Source organism: Hirundo rustica, chromosome 2, assembly GCF_015227805.2.
Source record: "Hirundo rustica isolate bHirRus1 chromosome 2, bHirRus1.pri.v3, whole genome shotgun sequence".
In the NCBI taxonomy this organism is placed as follows: domain Eukaryota; kingdom Metazoa; phylum Chordata; class Aves; order Passeriformes; family Hirundinidae; genus Hirundo; species Hirundo rustica.
Genome location: NC_053451.1, coordinates 112,580,760 through 112,595,745, shown reverse-complemented (window position 1 = coordinate 112,595,745; position 14,986 = coordinate 112,580,760). Strand labels below are relative to the sequence as shown.

Below are 14,986 nucleotides of genomic sequence, written 5' to 3'. Positions count from 1 at the left end.
AAATGGAAATGTGTGCTGACAGCTGTGCTGGCTGTGTGAGCCTCAGACAGGGTGAGGAGCTGTGCAAGGGAGCAAAACACCAGCACTGGTGCTCACTCAATATCCAATAGCTCATGTGACTACAGTCATGCATTTTCCAGCTCTGATGGAACAAGACTTGACATTTTACCTGAATATTGGCATAAGCTGAAGATGCTTTTCAGATTTTATATGTGCATCTTGGCTTGATTTGCTTGGTTTGTTCAAGACTGAGGTAACATGCTGCAGAAACTTCCCACCCTGAAAGGTAATGGTCCAGAAGGGCAATCTTCTACTCCTTCCTCTTATCTAACAGACTGTACAGGTTTGCTTTTGGCTAGAGCTGCGTGCTGGAAATATCCTGAATGCTCTTGGTTGAAATCATACTGCCACTTCTAGATAAAACATCAGAAACTGAAAAGCAATAGGAGAAGGTGGCAGAATGTGGTGGAATATAACCACCATGTAATAGCATCTGCTTATAAGACATTAATAAATACATATACATTAGGCAAAATATCTCAGAGAGTCAGTCATATTTTACAGTATGTGTTTATACAGATGAAAAACTTACAAAAAATTCCTGTATTATTTTTGGCTGTCAAGAATGAATTCAGAATGCACCCATTTTTCAGAAAATGGATCAGCTTTGTACTTGAGTGGGACTTTGCATTTTTAGGAAAGAAAGAAGATGCCTTTTTCTATATAGATCTAGAGCCCTTTGAAATAGCATGTAAGAGTTGCTTTTTTTTTTTTTTTGAAAGTTTGAAGACTGAAGAAAAAGAAAGAAGCAACCAGAAGTGGATTCTGCACTGGCTTTGATGCCTTACATGTGAAGTATCTATAGAATCTTCATTCTTATCAGTTACAATGCTGTTACAATGTTAAACTGAGCATCTTCTGGTCCTGTTTATGTCTCTTTAAACTCCCCTTCAGAGTGAAGGCAGAGGGAAGTATTTATTTATAACAGGAGGAATATTTCCCTGAGCCTTAATTACCTGTGTCTTAGTGCACCCCAAAAACTTGTACAGGTTTATACAGTAATTTGCAGTAGAGCTGCTGTGAAAGAACAGGTTACAGGACATAAAGCAGGGATCCCTTTTCAGACACAGGGGACTTTCGTTCAGCTTTCTGCTTCTGTGTTCATTGCCACTGGATGCAAGGACACTGTTCAAAATACTGAGTTGAGCTACCAAAAGTATCCTTTCCTTTCCTTTTTCTTGCTAGACTCTGGCATGAGTGCTGTCTCTTCTGCCCTGGCTTCTTACTTATATTTCTTTCCTTGTTGTGTTCCAGCTAGAAAACTCTCCCTGAGCACAGCAGAGTGAATGGATGCTGACTAATCCATAGATCTTTAATAACAGATAATTAGCTTAGAAAACGCCTTTTCTTTTCTTTTTCTTTTTTTTTTTTTTTTTTAATGATTGAATAATCTCCGTGCTGTGTTCTTGGGGCAGAAAGAGATGCAGATCTGGTTTGTAACCCAGGAACTGGGGACAGGGTGCTTTTGGAGTCCAGTGAAGACAGGAGGTCTTGCTGTGCTCAGTCCTGGGGCTAGGATGACAGGCTAACTTTGCATTAGTAGCATGAAGTGATACAATCTTGGGCTTTTGTGTCTCTCAATGCCCTCATTTGTCTGGAATACAGGAGTGTTTCATTAATATTTTTTTTGCAGAATTACTTGAAAACTGTTGCAGAAAAGGAATTGATATTTCCTTCCTTCAGCTGGAATTAAGGAATCTTTTGCCCCCACAGGGAAGGGAAAGGTTGCCAAAGAGATGCTCCTGCCTACTCGAGAACAATCTGTCAGCATTGTTCTGTTTTTAAATTAAGTAACTTTCTTGCCTTTGTTGCAGAGCTGCCAAGAGTTTTGCCACTCTGTTTGTGAATGTGGATGTCACTTCTGAGCCCCACGAGGTCTCTGCCCTCTGGTTTTTGTGGTATGTGAAGCAGTGTGGGGGCACAGCAAGAATATTCTCGACCACCAACGGCGGACAGGTACTGTCAGCATCACCTCCTGCAGCTCTTGACAGGCCCTGGTTTAACTTCATTCTTTTTGCTGGTTTACTTTAGTCCAGAGACATCCGTGACTTTTGCGCCAGTAGCGCGCTGATAACTAGTTTTATTCATTTACTCTTTCATCTGGATCTTGCAAAACGGGTGTTGAAGAGTGCTCCCTACTGAAGGTGTTGCCCCCAGGGATCAGAAGATTTGTATCTTGCTTTTTTTACGATACAGATTAAAACATGTGCTTTGTTTATCCACATTGAAAAGAGAAAATTTTACTAATGCTTATTTCTGTCATGAGGCTGAAGCCATCCTCAGCACTGCAGAAGCACTTGATGGAGATGGCAATGTCAGCTGCAAGTTAGTACTGAAAATGCAGCCCAGAGCTGGGTTCCTGAAATGCAAATTTATGAGCATTAACACCATTAAAATTTTAAAATCTATCTAAAGAAAATGAACACCCACGCTTAAATATTGTATTGCTTTGAAATGTTTGCAGTCTGGTACATTACAGCTGCTTCTGCATTTGGAGAAAGTAAAGACTCTGTTAACGGTCTTCTACTTGAGAAGTGCAAATTTCACTAATTGTATCAAAATGGATATATTTTTAGAAATGCTAATTACTTAATCATAAATAAAAATGCAAATACATTACCCATATTAAAATGCATAAATATGCATAGATAAGCAATTACTGTGGATAATTTAAGTTAAATATGTTTAATTAAATATTATTTGAATTCTGTACTATGTTAGAGGTTATTTCAGTTTGAGTTGGGTTGCATTACGTACTGCAGCAGACATTTTTGTTGTGAGCTATGTTACTTCTTGCACCTTGTTATTTATTATGAAGGTCAGGTTTCCTGCTTCTGATACACAGAGCTCTGCAGGGATGAGTGAACTCAGAGAACGGTTTGAAGGTTTAAGCACTTTTCAGAAATCTTGCTGGTTCACACAGGCCTGTAGAATCTTTCTGGAGACCACATTTAGAGAAGGGATTTTTCTTACGAGGTTGCTGTTGATGCCTTGAGAAGGCTGACCTGGAACAGAGACTGGGCAGAGCTAAGAGAATAAAGTTGGTATTTATTGAAAGGCCTTTAAGGATGCACCTTGGGCAGCACAAGAGCCTGGCCAGGGCTACACCCAAGATTGACTTAGAATCGCCGCAAAATGGACAAACAGTCACGAGATCTCACACTTTTAGAAGTTTTGGTCCATTTGCACATTGGGGTTTAATTGTCCAATTACAGCTCCAGGTTGTGAAGTCCCATCCTTCTTGTTTCTCCCACTGTTGTTTGTGCTTTTGGGCCTGAAAGTTGTCCTTGGTCTCCAGCAGGAAAAGGATTTGTTTTGTCTCCCTACTCTGTGGAGGGAGCTTACTGGCACTAAATATGAAGAGACAGAACTGCGCCCCTAGGCAGCACAGAATCTGAAAAACATGAGAGCTAAAACTCAAGGCATCACTATTAATTTATTTTTGACTAGAGTTCAAATGGTGGTCAAATATGGGAAGGATTTGAGAAGCTGATGGAAAGAGAAAGTAAAATGGGTTCATCTCCCGGTGAGACTGCAAAAATTCCCAAAAATGTTTTGATAACGATGGAAGACGGGGTCTTGCTCTGAATGCCAAGAGAAATGCTTGTCATGATAACGTGCTCCACAAGCACTGCTCTGCTGAGCTGTCGTGTCTGTGTTTCAGGAGAGGAAGTTTGTTGGGGGCTCTGGGCAGATCAGTGAGAAGATGATGGAGCGCCTGGGGGCGCGGGTGAAGCTGAGGAAGCCGGTGGTGCGCATCGACCAGTCGGGGGACAGTGTCGTCGTGGAAACCCTGGACCATGAGCTGTATGAGGTAACGCCATGTCCAGGAAGAACTCATTGGTGGTGGAATTGGGATGGGTGGCTACAAAACCTTTAGCTTTTTGGCTTCTCCAGAGTCCTGTACAAAAATGCGGCAGAGGATTAATTGACTGTGACAGGAAGTCACACGCTCTCATCGTCCTGAAGCAACAGCAGTGTCGGAGCTTTAAAGTTTTGCCTAAAAGCAAAGTGTGCATTCAAACTTCTCCTTTCCTGGCATTTCTTTGTGTTCAGTTACCTCCTGAATTAGAGGGTAATTGTAAGGTGCAAAGTGTAATTTAGCAACAAACTTTCAGTGAAAAACACTGCAGGCTTTGCTTCCAAGTTGTAAGAGAGATGAGTGGACTCTTAGAGCACGGTGCTTTCTTTTCAACACCAGGGGAAGGGCAGCTGCCCGTCATTTGAACAGATGGTTGTTCATGTAATGATTGTTTGTTATTTAATGAGCAGGATTTTGTGAGGGTTTAGTTTTGCAATTCTTATGCTAAATTCCAGAATTGCTTCAGAAGATACACCCTGCAGCCTCCCCAGATGTCTGCTAAGACCATTAGAGCAGTATACTTGGGCTGAAGTAGGGAAGAATGTATTTGGCTTATGGATAATTTCTTTTCCAGAGCAAATATGTGATCAGTGCCATTCCCCCAGCTCTTGGTTTGAAGATTCATTTCAACCCACCTTTGCCCCCGATGAGGAACCAGCTCATCAACAGAATCCCCATGGGCTCAGTCATCAAGTGCATCGTGTACTACAAGGAAACTTTCTGGAGGAAGAAGGGTATTGCATTTTAATTGAAAGTAATAATAGTGACAGAGAGAGGGAAGAGAGTACCTGGCAACAGAACAGACTCTTTGTTCAGAGCATGCTAAACCTTAGAAGGAGACTTCATATTCTTCTGTGCCATTTTTGCCTTCCCTTGTGGGAGAAACTTGAGAGATTGGTTGTGAGGAGAGGGTGGATGAGGAAATTAAAAAAAAAAAAAAAAAAAGGAGGTAGTCTTGAAGGGGGAATTAATTCCTGTTGTTTATTGCCTTGGTTGTTCTGTTGTCTTCTCCTTGAGAGGCACCTGGGTATGAGATGAGCCTCCCCAACTTGTACAGGGGTGTAAAGGTACAAGTGATGTGTGATGGAAGGATCTGCAAAAACTCTGCTTTCTGGATGGACTGGTCAGCACTGTGTTTTCACACAGACATCCCCAGCTGGGCCAGTCATCCTGGGCTCCTCTGACATGCTGAATGCTTCCATCCTGACTCCTCTTTTGGAATTTACTGACTCCAAGGCAAACTGCAATGCAGTAACACCCACTTCTCATTATCGGCTGTAATGAGCCCACATCTGTTTGCCTACAGATATCATCCACGCCCCTGCTTTGTAAATGAACTTGAGGGCTCTGGATCCTGTCATGTTCTGGCTATTAGTCTTAGGATGGATCAGCAGGAGGTGACTGAGCATTTTACAACTTCTTGGAAGCTCCTGTGTTTTGATTTGTGGGTCATGACTGCTTTTCCACCTTGTTCTTGCCAGGGTATTGTGGTACCATGATCATTGAAGATGAGGATGCTGCAATTGGTCTAACACTTGATGACACTAAACCTGATGGCAGTTTTCCTGCCATAATAGGGTAAGGGACAAAGAAAGTGTCTTGTCTCGTTAATGCTTTTTATTTTGTCTTAGATACAACAACTGAAGTGGAAAACCTGATACTTTTGAAAGAAAATACTTAAAAAGTAATTAAAAATTGAGTTTCTCAGTGCATGGTGATGTTCTAAGATTGATTTACTTCAAGATTTTCCTCTATGATTTCACTGTTAATTTCAAAAAATAAATTCTCTCTTTCTACTTTTTATCACTGTCATGTCTTGCCTCTGTGTGTGGCAAAGTACAAACTTGGAGAAGACTAAGTAAAGAAAAGAAAAAAGAGGATGATTGCAAATTGTAAAGTTTTCTCCAAGTACTTCAGTTCTTTAAATGAAATTTTGTTTTCTAGAATTAAATTTTATTTTGTTCTGGCTATTTTAGCAACCAGAGAATATGATCAGTATTAAAAGTTTTATTAAAAAATTATTTCCAGCTCAATCCCAAGTTTTGTGTCATTGCTCTATGCCTGCACCTAAGGCTGTATAAAATTAAAGTAATTGGGAAATAGCTCATGCAAATATTCTAATGTGAATTTCAGAGTGGCTCCTTCCTAAATGAGTCCTGCAAGCAGCAGGTAGAGCATTATGCAGAGAGGTGAAATGGGTGTTTTGATTAGAGACCCTAAAGCTATGACTGTGAATCCCAGCACCTCATCCTAAGTTCTCGGCATTTTAAATAATGCAGAAAACGTAGCAGCGTAATGGGAGTAAATTGTTTGTGATCTTACAGCTTCATTCTTGCTCGGAAGTGCAGAAGACTGACGGGTCTCACGAAAGAAGAAAGGTAAGTACAAACCCTGGAGATCTGTGTGGAATTCTAGTCAAAATTTTATTATAAATGACCAGAGCAGGGAAAAAAAAAAAAAAAAAAAAAAAAAAAAAAAAAAAAAAAAAGTGCCCTGATTTGAAGGAAGTTGTCTGTAACCTTGTGCCAGTAGGCAGACATTAGGGAAGAAGATGACATACTTGGTTTTTGATGAAGAACCCATAGAATTCCCACACAGCTGTTGCCCTTTGAAAACTCTCTGGTCCTGGTTCCTATTTTCCCACAAGGCTTCTCTGTTTGTGTGACTCTTGCTAAGGAACAGCTCTAAGATGCTGAACATAAAATTCTGCTGCAAAGTGTCCAGGACCAGCCTCCTTCCCCTACTGCTGCCTCCCTGGCTTCCTGCAGGTGCCCTGAGCTCTTGGAAAGCTTGTCAGAAGGGAAAGGTTTGGCCTCTGTGTTTGATTTTATCCTTTATTTTCTGTTCACCCTGGAGGGTACTTTCAGTGTCTGTAACTTAGTGCAACCTGTAGCTTGAACTTGTAGCTGCCATGAGCAAACTTCAGCATCACAAAGGGATCAGAAAGCTGCCTCCATCTCTGCACCCTCAGTGTAGGGAAAAAAATGCCCTTCAGGCACAGATGAAGGTCATTTTACTGTCTTCTTGAAACAAGTCTCTGCATAGAGTAGTGCTCTTTGGTATATTACTGAAATAGAACTTATAAAGTAATGATTTTTTGTTTTCCATCTCACTGATTCACTGTATCTGATCAAATCAAAGCTGCAAGTAGAAACTGTGGTTTGTGAGGAAAGCCTTGGTTTGACAGGGAGAAAATGCATTTGATTTTGAAGTGTGATAAAGGAACACTGTGCCCAAGTAAACATTTTTACAGTAATAGCTGGTCTAACTAGAGAAGATGCAGTAATCTCAGACAGTCTGGCAGTCCGTGGATAATGGGTCTAAATGGAGCTGTTGATGTCCCAGTCTTTTCAAATGACAGCCTGGTTCCACAGAGCCCTTTTACTTTTGGCAGGAATGGCTGAGCACTGAGGCCCAGCAGGTGCCAGCTGATAAAAGTCATGCAGGCATTCTGGAACCCAGTGTGCCCAGCATTTTGAGCCATCCTAAACGCCAAATGGTGTCTTGCACTGTGTGTGAATACCCTCGACACAAGTCAGCGTTTAGTCTTTGAGAACAGCTTTTCTTTCTGTGAAATGAGGGTCTGTCCTGGCTGTTTGCAAGGCACCATCCTTTTCCTTGGGCATTAAAAGCACTGGCACAATTATCTGCCTCTGCTGCTGCCAACAGCCAAGTTTTATACGAGAGTTTTGAACTCTTTTGCTAAATAAACCTTAGGCTAGGAGGGACTTTGCTTTGGTAAAGAGTGGTTGTGAAATATGCTGGCTGTCCCCTGGTGCAGGGATGCCTCTGTCTTGGCAGGAACCTGCTGGGCTGCACTGCAGCTCCTGTCCCCCCAGGAGCACAGCTCTCCTTCCAGTGGAATTTGGGGTCCAGGAGAAGGCAGAACATGAGCCCAGACCTTCTCGCAGTGTACACTCAGGGTGCAACCAGTTTGTATAATCTACATGAGGGCTGTGGGGTTGCAGGGAGGGATCTCTTCTGAGCACAGGCTTCTTGCGACACCCTGCAGAGGGTTTACCTTGCTGAGATGCTGTGCTCACCTACCAACACAACCTGGGCTCTCCCTTTGTTGTGCTGAGGACAGGGTGAGGGTTTTGGTAATCCTTGGCTGTGAAGAGTAGCATGTAGAGTCTGCGGCAGCTGTCCTAAATCATGACTTGGAAGTTGTGGGAGAGGATGGAAATCTTTTTAACAGCTAAGCCAGACTGAAGGGAGTAAATTTCACTGCTGCCTTCCAGCTGGTCTTCCCAGGCCAGGTGCCAGTGGTGAGCTTGTGCCCTGCCTTTCAGAGCTGTGCAGTGAAGGCCGTGGCATCACACACTGCTGTGGGGAAAAAGAGCTGAGTGTCTGCATGTGCACTTCTTCCACACTGGGCACAGCGTAACTCTCAACAGGACCCTACTTTGGTAGCTCCAGGCATAACATTCCTCTTATTTAGTGCTTATAGCCATCTCACAGCTGAGCCCAAAGCTAAGAAATGAGGATTTTACTCACTGCATATTCCATGCAGTGCTGTTGTGGTCCATGCTACTCTTAACTATAATAAGAATTTCTTTAAACTTCTCTAGGACAGAAAGTGTAGGTCTTGCAGAGAGACCAGCAAGATGCAAAGATTGCTCTTATTAGGGATAATGACCTCAGTGACTGATTTATGTTGATACAATTCATTCCTTTAGAAACTGCTGCTTTGGTTTTTGTTTTGTTTGCTCATTGGTTGTTTTTTTTTCTTTTTTCTTGTCAAATAATACCCTATTACTAATGAATAATTAATTCCAATTTCCACACTTCTTAAGAGCCTGACGATGCCCTTGACCTGAAGCTGAATATTTTCCTTTGCACAGCTGTCTTTAACTAACTAATCTGTTTGCAATGTACTCAGCACTCAGCTGTGAACTTGCACCTTTGTGGAGCCCTGCAGTTGGCCACAAGTGACAATACCTACCTGTCACTGGTATGCCATCTCCAGGCTCCCTGGAGGGTCTGCAAGTGATTGTGGGAAAAGGGCAGGGCACAGGCAGGTCTAGAGGGGTCTTTCTCCTCCCTGCCGTGGTGCTGGGAGGAGCAGAAGCAGATGGGTCCCAAGGTGATAACTCACTTTCCTGTGGAGCCCTGTGGTGTTTCTGACTTGCCCTGAAAGGAGGAGTTGATGGCATTTGTGAAGAGCTGGTGGGCAGACCTCAGCAGAGGCTGGGCTGCATCCTGCTGTTGTAATGGCTTTGTTCTGTTCAGACACTGGGTAGGTGCTGCTGGTCTGCAGGGCACAGTGCTCACCTCCCTTCTGGAGGAATTGGGAAGTCACCCTTTTCCTTTCGGCTGTTGTTGGCTTTGTGTCACCACTGAATGCAGAGGAATGTTCATATTCAGGTCCTGGAGCTCTCTGAGCCTTCCTGGCCCCTCACTGCTCCTGAAGCAGGCTGACCCTTGTCCTCTGCCCCAGGGCAAAAGGAAGGGGCTCTTTCCTTCCCCTGCTGCTGCTGGGCTTGACCCCTGCCAGCATCAAAGCACCCCAGTGCCACGGCTCTTCCTGAACTGTAGCAACCTTCACTTTCTTGCTCAAGCTCCAACCTGCATGTGAGGACACCTTCAAGGCTCTTCAAGCCATCCTGTTTCTCTTTATCCTCTTTCCATAGCTTTGAGTTCAGCTGCTCATGGGTACAGCTGGGCTCCTGTCGAGCTGGGTTGCTCTTGGAGCAGTTACGTGTGGTTTCCTCACATGCTGCTATAGCTGAACAGCCCTCACAGTCACAGAGTTGGGACTCCTGTGTCTCTGTGCCCAGCTTTTTGTGGAGCACTGGATTTTCTTCCAGAAGTAAATGTCTATCCAGAGCTGTGTTTGTTTTCCAGAATTGTTATTTCATCCTAATCTTCTTGCTTTTGGGAATTGGTGCAGCGTGGCTCAGAGTAAGACCCAAGGGCTTGTAGGAACAAACTTAATTGCACTTGAGGTTTGCTACAGAATGAAGTGTATTCAATGATTTATAGACTCCTAAACTTAAAACAGGAGGAAGTTTTATATGAACAGAAATTAAGTACTGATTCCCTGAGAGCTGCAGTATATTGAGACCTGCATCTTTGTTGGAACAAACTCTAAGTTAGACTATGTGCCGAGACAAAAAGTGCAGTGCCTTACTACTTTTTTTTCCTGACAGCCTGGAGATCATTTGGATAATTGGAGGGTTTGGTCTGCTGGAGTTATCTTAAGAGAACAGCTTGCAAAGATACTGGGAATCTAGCACTTATGCAGCACAGGAGTTTGGGTTATTTCTAGTGATCCAGAGGCTGACGAATTGGGATAGATCCTAAAAATTTGGAACCTCAAATTCAAGCAGATACAACGCTTGTCCTCGTAGAAGTAGGGTATATTAGAAGTGATTTGTTTTCTCTTTCCTCACACTGAAGTGTTCTCTGTTGCTTTTCTCTTGCAGGAAGACGAGGCTGTGTGAGCTCTATGCAAAGGTCCTGGGGTCAGAGGAAGCTTTACACGTAAGCACAAAATTTCTGGAAAAGGTACCTTTGGAGAAGGTCCCTGCTATGGGAGCGCTTGCTGCCCTCACTGGAGGAGTGGAGAGAAGATTCTGGGAAGTCTTGCATTGGGTTTGACATGAGGATAAAAACGAGCTTTATGAACATGAACGAAACATTAAAAGATGTTTTTGTTGATACATTCTTGTCCAGCTCCAGGGGTGGGATTCTCAGTGCTTGCCACCATAAACCTCAGCTGCTGTCACACATGACAGGCTTGCTTTCCCTCTCTGTCCATGTTGTCTTCTGTCTTCCCAGTTGTTAAGATCCACTGCTGCACGCATTGGGTTGTTTTTCTTTTGCCTTTCCCTTGCCTTCTCTTCCCTGTAGAGGTAAATGACTGCTGGGATTTGTGTGATCTCACTGTTAGATTGTGTGATTAACGCTGCTTCTACTTTTAAGAAGAGTTTTACAGGGTAAAAAGTTGTAGACACCAATCTGGAGAACACATAACTTTCAACACGGCGATGTTGTACACAGAACCATGCAAGTGCCACACTCTGCATTTTTAACAGTGTATATTTGTACCCAATGTACACATTACAAGTATTACAAATGTATACACTGGAGGTTAAATTTGCCTTACATGGCTCAAAGCATAAATTTGTGCACAAAGCATAAATTAACGTTGACAGATTAAGAGGATTATGCTTTATGCTTTACAATGGCCAGATTAAGTAGTTTTTTAGACAGTGTATTCCTATTTTTTTAAAAAACCTAGATCTTATTGTGTTGCATTCATGCTGCATTAAGAGACTTGTTAAATGTGCTCATCTTGTCAGACGTTGACATGCAACAAATGATGAGCTGTTCTTCTCTGCTCTCTCCTCAGTTCTGTTACTGACTTCCTCGAGACTTTGTCCTTTCCCTGAGTGAATTAATCTCTGTTTTACAGCCCGTGCATTACGAAGAGAAGAACTGGTGTGAAGAGCAGTATTCTGGGGGCTGCTACACAGCCTACTTCCCACCAGGCATAATGACTCAGTATGGAAGGTACAGTGCCTATTTATAGTGGGCTTTGGAGTGGTTAAGATAAGACCAAGTTAATAAATATCCTCAGAAAGGGCCATAAATTTTCTGTCACTGTTCGCTTTATACCTTTAAGATCACTGGGGGATGTTTTAAATGGATGGGATAACCTTCCACTTGTCTCCACTGGGCTTTATGATGGATGAGTAGAGTATCATTAGGGGTTTTTTATCCACTCCTGTTATTTGGTGAGTTCAGCTGAGGAGGTTCTGGGAAGGGAGTTGGGGAGCTTCCATAGTCTGCCTACAAAAATGGCTTTGGGTATTTGAGATCAGTGTAACCATTTCAAGCACACCTTTAGCTGATGGTTTAAAAATACTGACAGAGAGTTAGTTCTTGCTGACATTGATGGTAAGGAGTGATTTCTTTGGACCATTCCTTTCTTTTTAGCAGTGAAAGCTTAATATAGTGATCAGTGTGTTATTATATACAGTCCTCTCCCACTTAAGTTTTTACATGAAAATAAGATTTACCAGGAAGAAAAGGACTTACTTCAGTCTGGTGATTGGATTTAGATACACAGGTTTTAATGTGGTAGAAGAGCCATACTTTTGAAGTTTATGTTGTTATAATTTAAAAGTAACTTAGAGCAATAAAGCAGTCATAACAAAGAGCTTATGGAGGCCTTTGTTGCCATATTCTTTTCATCTTCTGATGTTTACATTCTTGTAGTGGAGTCTTCTCACAATTGTAACATAAACAAAGTGATTGTTTTTGTATTCCTCTTTGATGAGGGACAGTTGATGGACTTCTAGTCTGGCCAGTGGGGTGGAGAGGTGGCAACTTTATTCTCCAATCCCTGGTCATTGTCCAAAATGTATATAAGCGAGGTCAAATAAATAAACTTCCCTTCTTTTTGCTCTGAACTTGGCTGTGTAAGTAGAATTCTTTTCATGTCCTCTAGCAACAGGCCTTAGTATTTGAAGTAATTAAAATTATAATTATTGCAGATTCTGGCAAAAAACAGAGGTAAAATTATGCTTTTTGTTTATTTACTTATTGCTTCAAATATTATGGGGATATATTTCAGAATGCTGCGCTGTGCCAGTAATGGCTGGCATTGGTACTTATGCCACAGGCTGGAACTGTGAGATAGTGTAAGTCTCATCTCAAAATAGTTTTCCTTTTCACCTGTAGTTGTAATTTTCACCTATGAACAGTGTTAACATTTAAAAAAATGTGAACACTTGTGTGTTCACTGTAAGAAATTAAATGCAACCCAGACTCATCCTCCAGCTCCACTCACCCAGTGCTATTATCTTCAAGGGCTTGCTGTCATTTAAAACACTTTTATCCCAGCATTAACCCAGCTATTTCAGTTCTTTCTTGATACAGCTGATGTGACTTTTTGCTTGTCCCCCTCCAGGATCATTCGGCAACCCGTTGGCAGGATCTATTTTGCTGGCACAGAGACAGCCACAGAGTGGAGTGGATACATGGAGGGGGCTGTCCAGGCTGGAGAAAGAGCAGCCAGAGAGGTACAGATGCTCAGGGGACACTGTGAAATGTCCTCTGGAAAATGAAAGGTCTTGTGGTTGGAGGGGAAATGAGAGCTGAGTGTTGACAGCTTCAGGCGTTCTGAATCTTGATGCAAATCCCTGCAAAGGGAATTGACTTCAAAAAGGATGAGGGTTTTGCACTTAGATTTGGAAAGTCAGGAAGGGCTCTGACTATTTTGTCAAACTCTCCCCTTGTTTCTAGGATTAAATTCTTTCTTTTTTAACGGAAGTCCCAAATTCTCCCCCAGTCATTTTTCTCCCAAATCTGTTAATCGTGCTGGGGGATCCTGGCTGTCAGAGCATGGGAACAGCTCAGTCCTGCAGCTCTGCACACCAAACCAGGCCCTTCCTCAATATTTCCAACAGTGATGTTCCACTGAGACAGCCTTGACACAGAGTCACTAACCAAGGACCTAGATATTTTTCTTCTGAGAAAATCCCAATTCCCCAAGTATTTTCAGGAACATTACAGTTTATGGAGCAGCACAAGAAATTTAATCTTTGTTGTATGAGATGAAGGGAACCTTGTGGCTAAAAACTGGTCAAGGAACACAAATTGTCCTAGAAGGAATGTGGTGAGTTCATCTAGCCCATATCCCTGCCCCGAGGGACAGAGATCATTGTTCATAAATTGTTCATAAATTTATCCCGTTTGAGGAAGTTATACCTAAGGTGCTCCTGAAAAGTTCCAGAGGCCTCATGATCTCTCTGATGTAAGGACATTACAGCAGAGCCTTCATGGGCCTCAGCAGAGGAGTAGATAAATGCACTTGACTGGTAAAAAGTTTGATGTTTTCATTTCCTCCTTTATGAAAGCAAAACATGTTGAAAATTCAGTGCTTCTCACTCTCCTGCATTGAAGAGTTGACAAGGTCCATGAATCTTGTCTACACTAAAAGCCCCTCGTGAAAGACGTTAAATCTTAAATCTAGAAGGGCCTGAAATAGAAAAAACGTTATTATCACCATCTCCTTTTTATTTCACTGTAGAAAAAGCTAATATTGCTGTCTTCCCTGAATATAATTTCAAATAGTCTTTTCTATCCTACTGATCTCTGCTATCTTTGGTGTTTGAATGATAACTTTCCCGTTGTGAAGGTTTTTGTTTTAGTTTTGCTTTTCTCAGGCTGAAAATAGTGGTTTCTCATCACTCCCAGGATGCTGTTCCTCTTCCTACATCATGATAACATTTGCAAAACAAGCTGTTCCTTGTAGCTGGTGTCTTCATGCCTCGCTTTGCCATGAGTATCTGCTTAACTCTTAGTCATAATCACACTATCCTGTTCCCCTGGGACTGGCCAGATTCCAATATCTTGCATGGGCTAAAAAGAGATTTTTCTTTTACTATGTTCCACGAGGAGGAGAGTCTTATTAAATATCAGGCTTCCCCAGAAATAAGTTCTGAAAGGTTGAGTTTTGTTCTGAAATTTGAATACACTGTGATTCATGTGCTCAGTCATCATGCCATTTTTAAACAACAATTGAAGCCAGCTTTTTTGTTGGGTTTGGTTTGTTTTTTTTTCTGTCTTGAAGAATCAATGGTACTTATTGAGAATGTTATTTATTTTCAGATACTGTTTGCTATGAGGAAAATCCCAGACACTGACATTTGGAAGCCAGAACCTGAATCAGTTGTAAGTATTTATGTAGATAAAATGGGTTGTGTTTTTTTTTCTGCTGTTTTGCTGATAATTTTTTTTTTTTTGTCTATTTTTATGTAAGTTCACTAAATCAGGCCACAATAAACTTTCCCTTATTTTCCAAAATTGCCCTTCCCTAAAAAAGGAAGAGGATAGAAACCCATCTGGCGAGTCTCTAAGGCAGGATTGGAAAGAGCTTCTTTACTGGACTGTGAATCCTTTCCATGTCTGTGTTCTTCCCTTTATCTGAGCAGAAAATCCAGATATACTGCTTCTTGATAAGATAGAACTGCTTCAGTTATATAAATATCTCGATTTATATCCCTCCTCTCACAGTGGAGATGTTATGTGGATAAATGGATGCTCTCCCCA

General features: G+C 42.0%; 1 protein-coding gene across 1 annotated transcript in view; it reads left to right on the top strand.

The window, feature by feature from the left end:
* The window catches only part of LOC120748542 (amine oxidase [flavin-containing] B-like), a 51,847-nt gene that overhangs the window by 32,546 nt on the left and 4,315 nt on the right, over window positions 1-14,986 (top strand). The window contains exons 6-14 of the mRNA XM_040055008.1: window positions 1,875-2,016; window positions 3,725-3,874; window positions 4,497-4,656; window positions 5,404-5,500; window positions 6,247-6,300; window positions 10,351-10,408; window positions 11,343-11,440; window positions 12,843-12,954; window positions 14,546-14,608. Coding sequence (XP_039910942.1) covers window positions 1,875-2,016; window positions 3,725-3,874; window positions 4,497-4,656; window positions 5,404-5,500; window positions 6,247-6,300; window positions 10,351-10,408; window positions 11,343-11,440; window positions 12,843-12,954; window positions 14,546-14,608 — 934 coding nt within the window. The remainder of the gene's footprint in view (window positions 1-1,874; window positions 2,017-3,724; window positions 3,875-4,496; window positions 4,657-5,403; window positions 5,501-6,246; window positions 6,301-10,350; window positions 10,409-11,342; window positions 11,441-12,842; window positions 12,955-14,545; window positions 14,609-14,986) is intronic.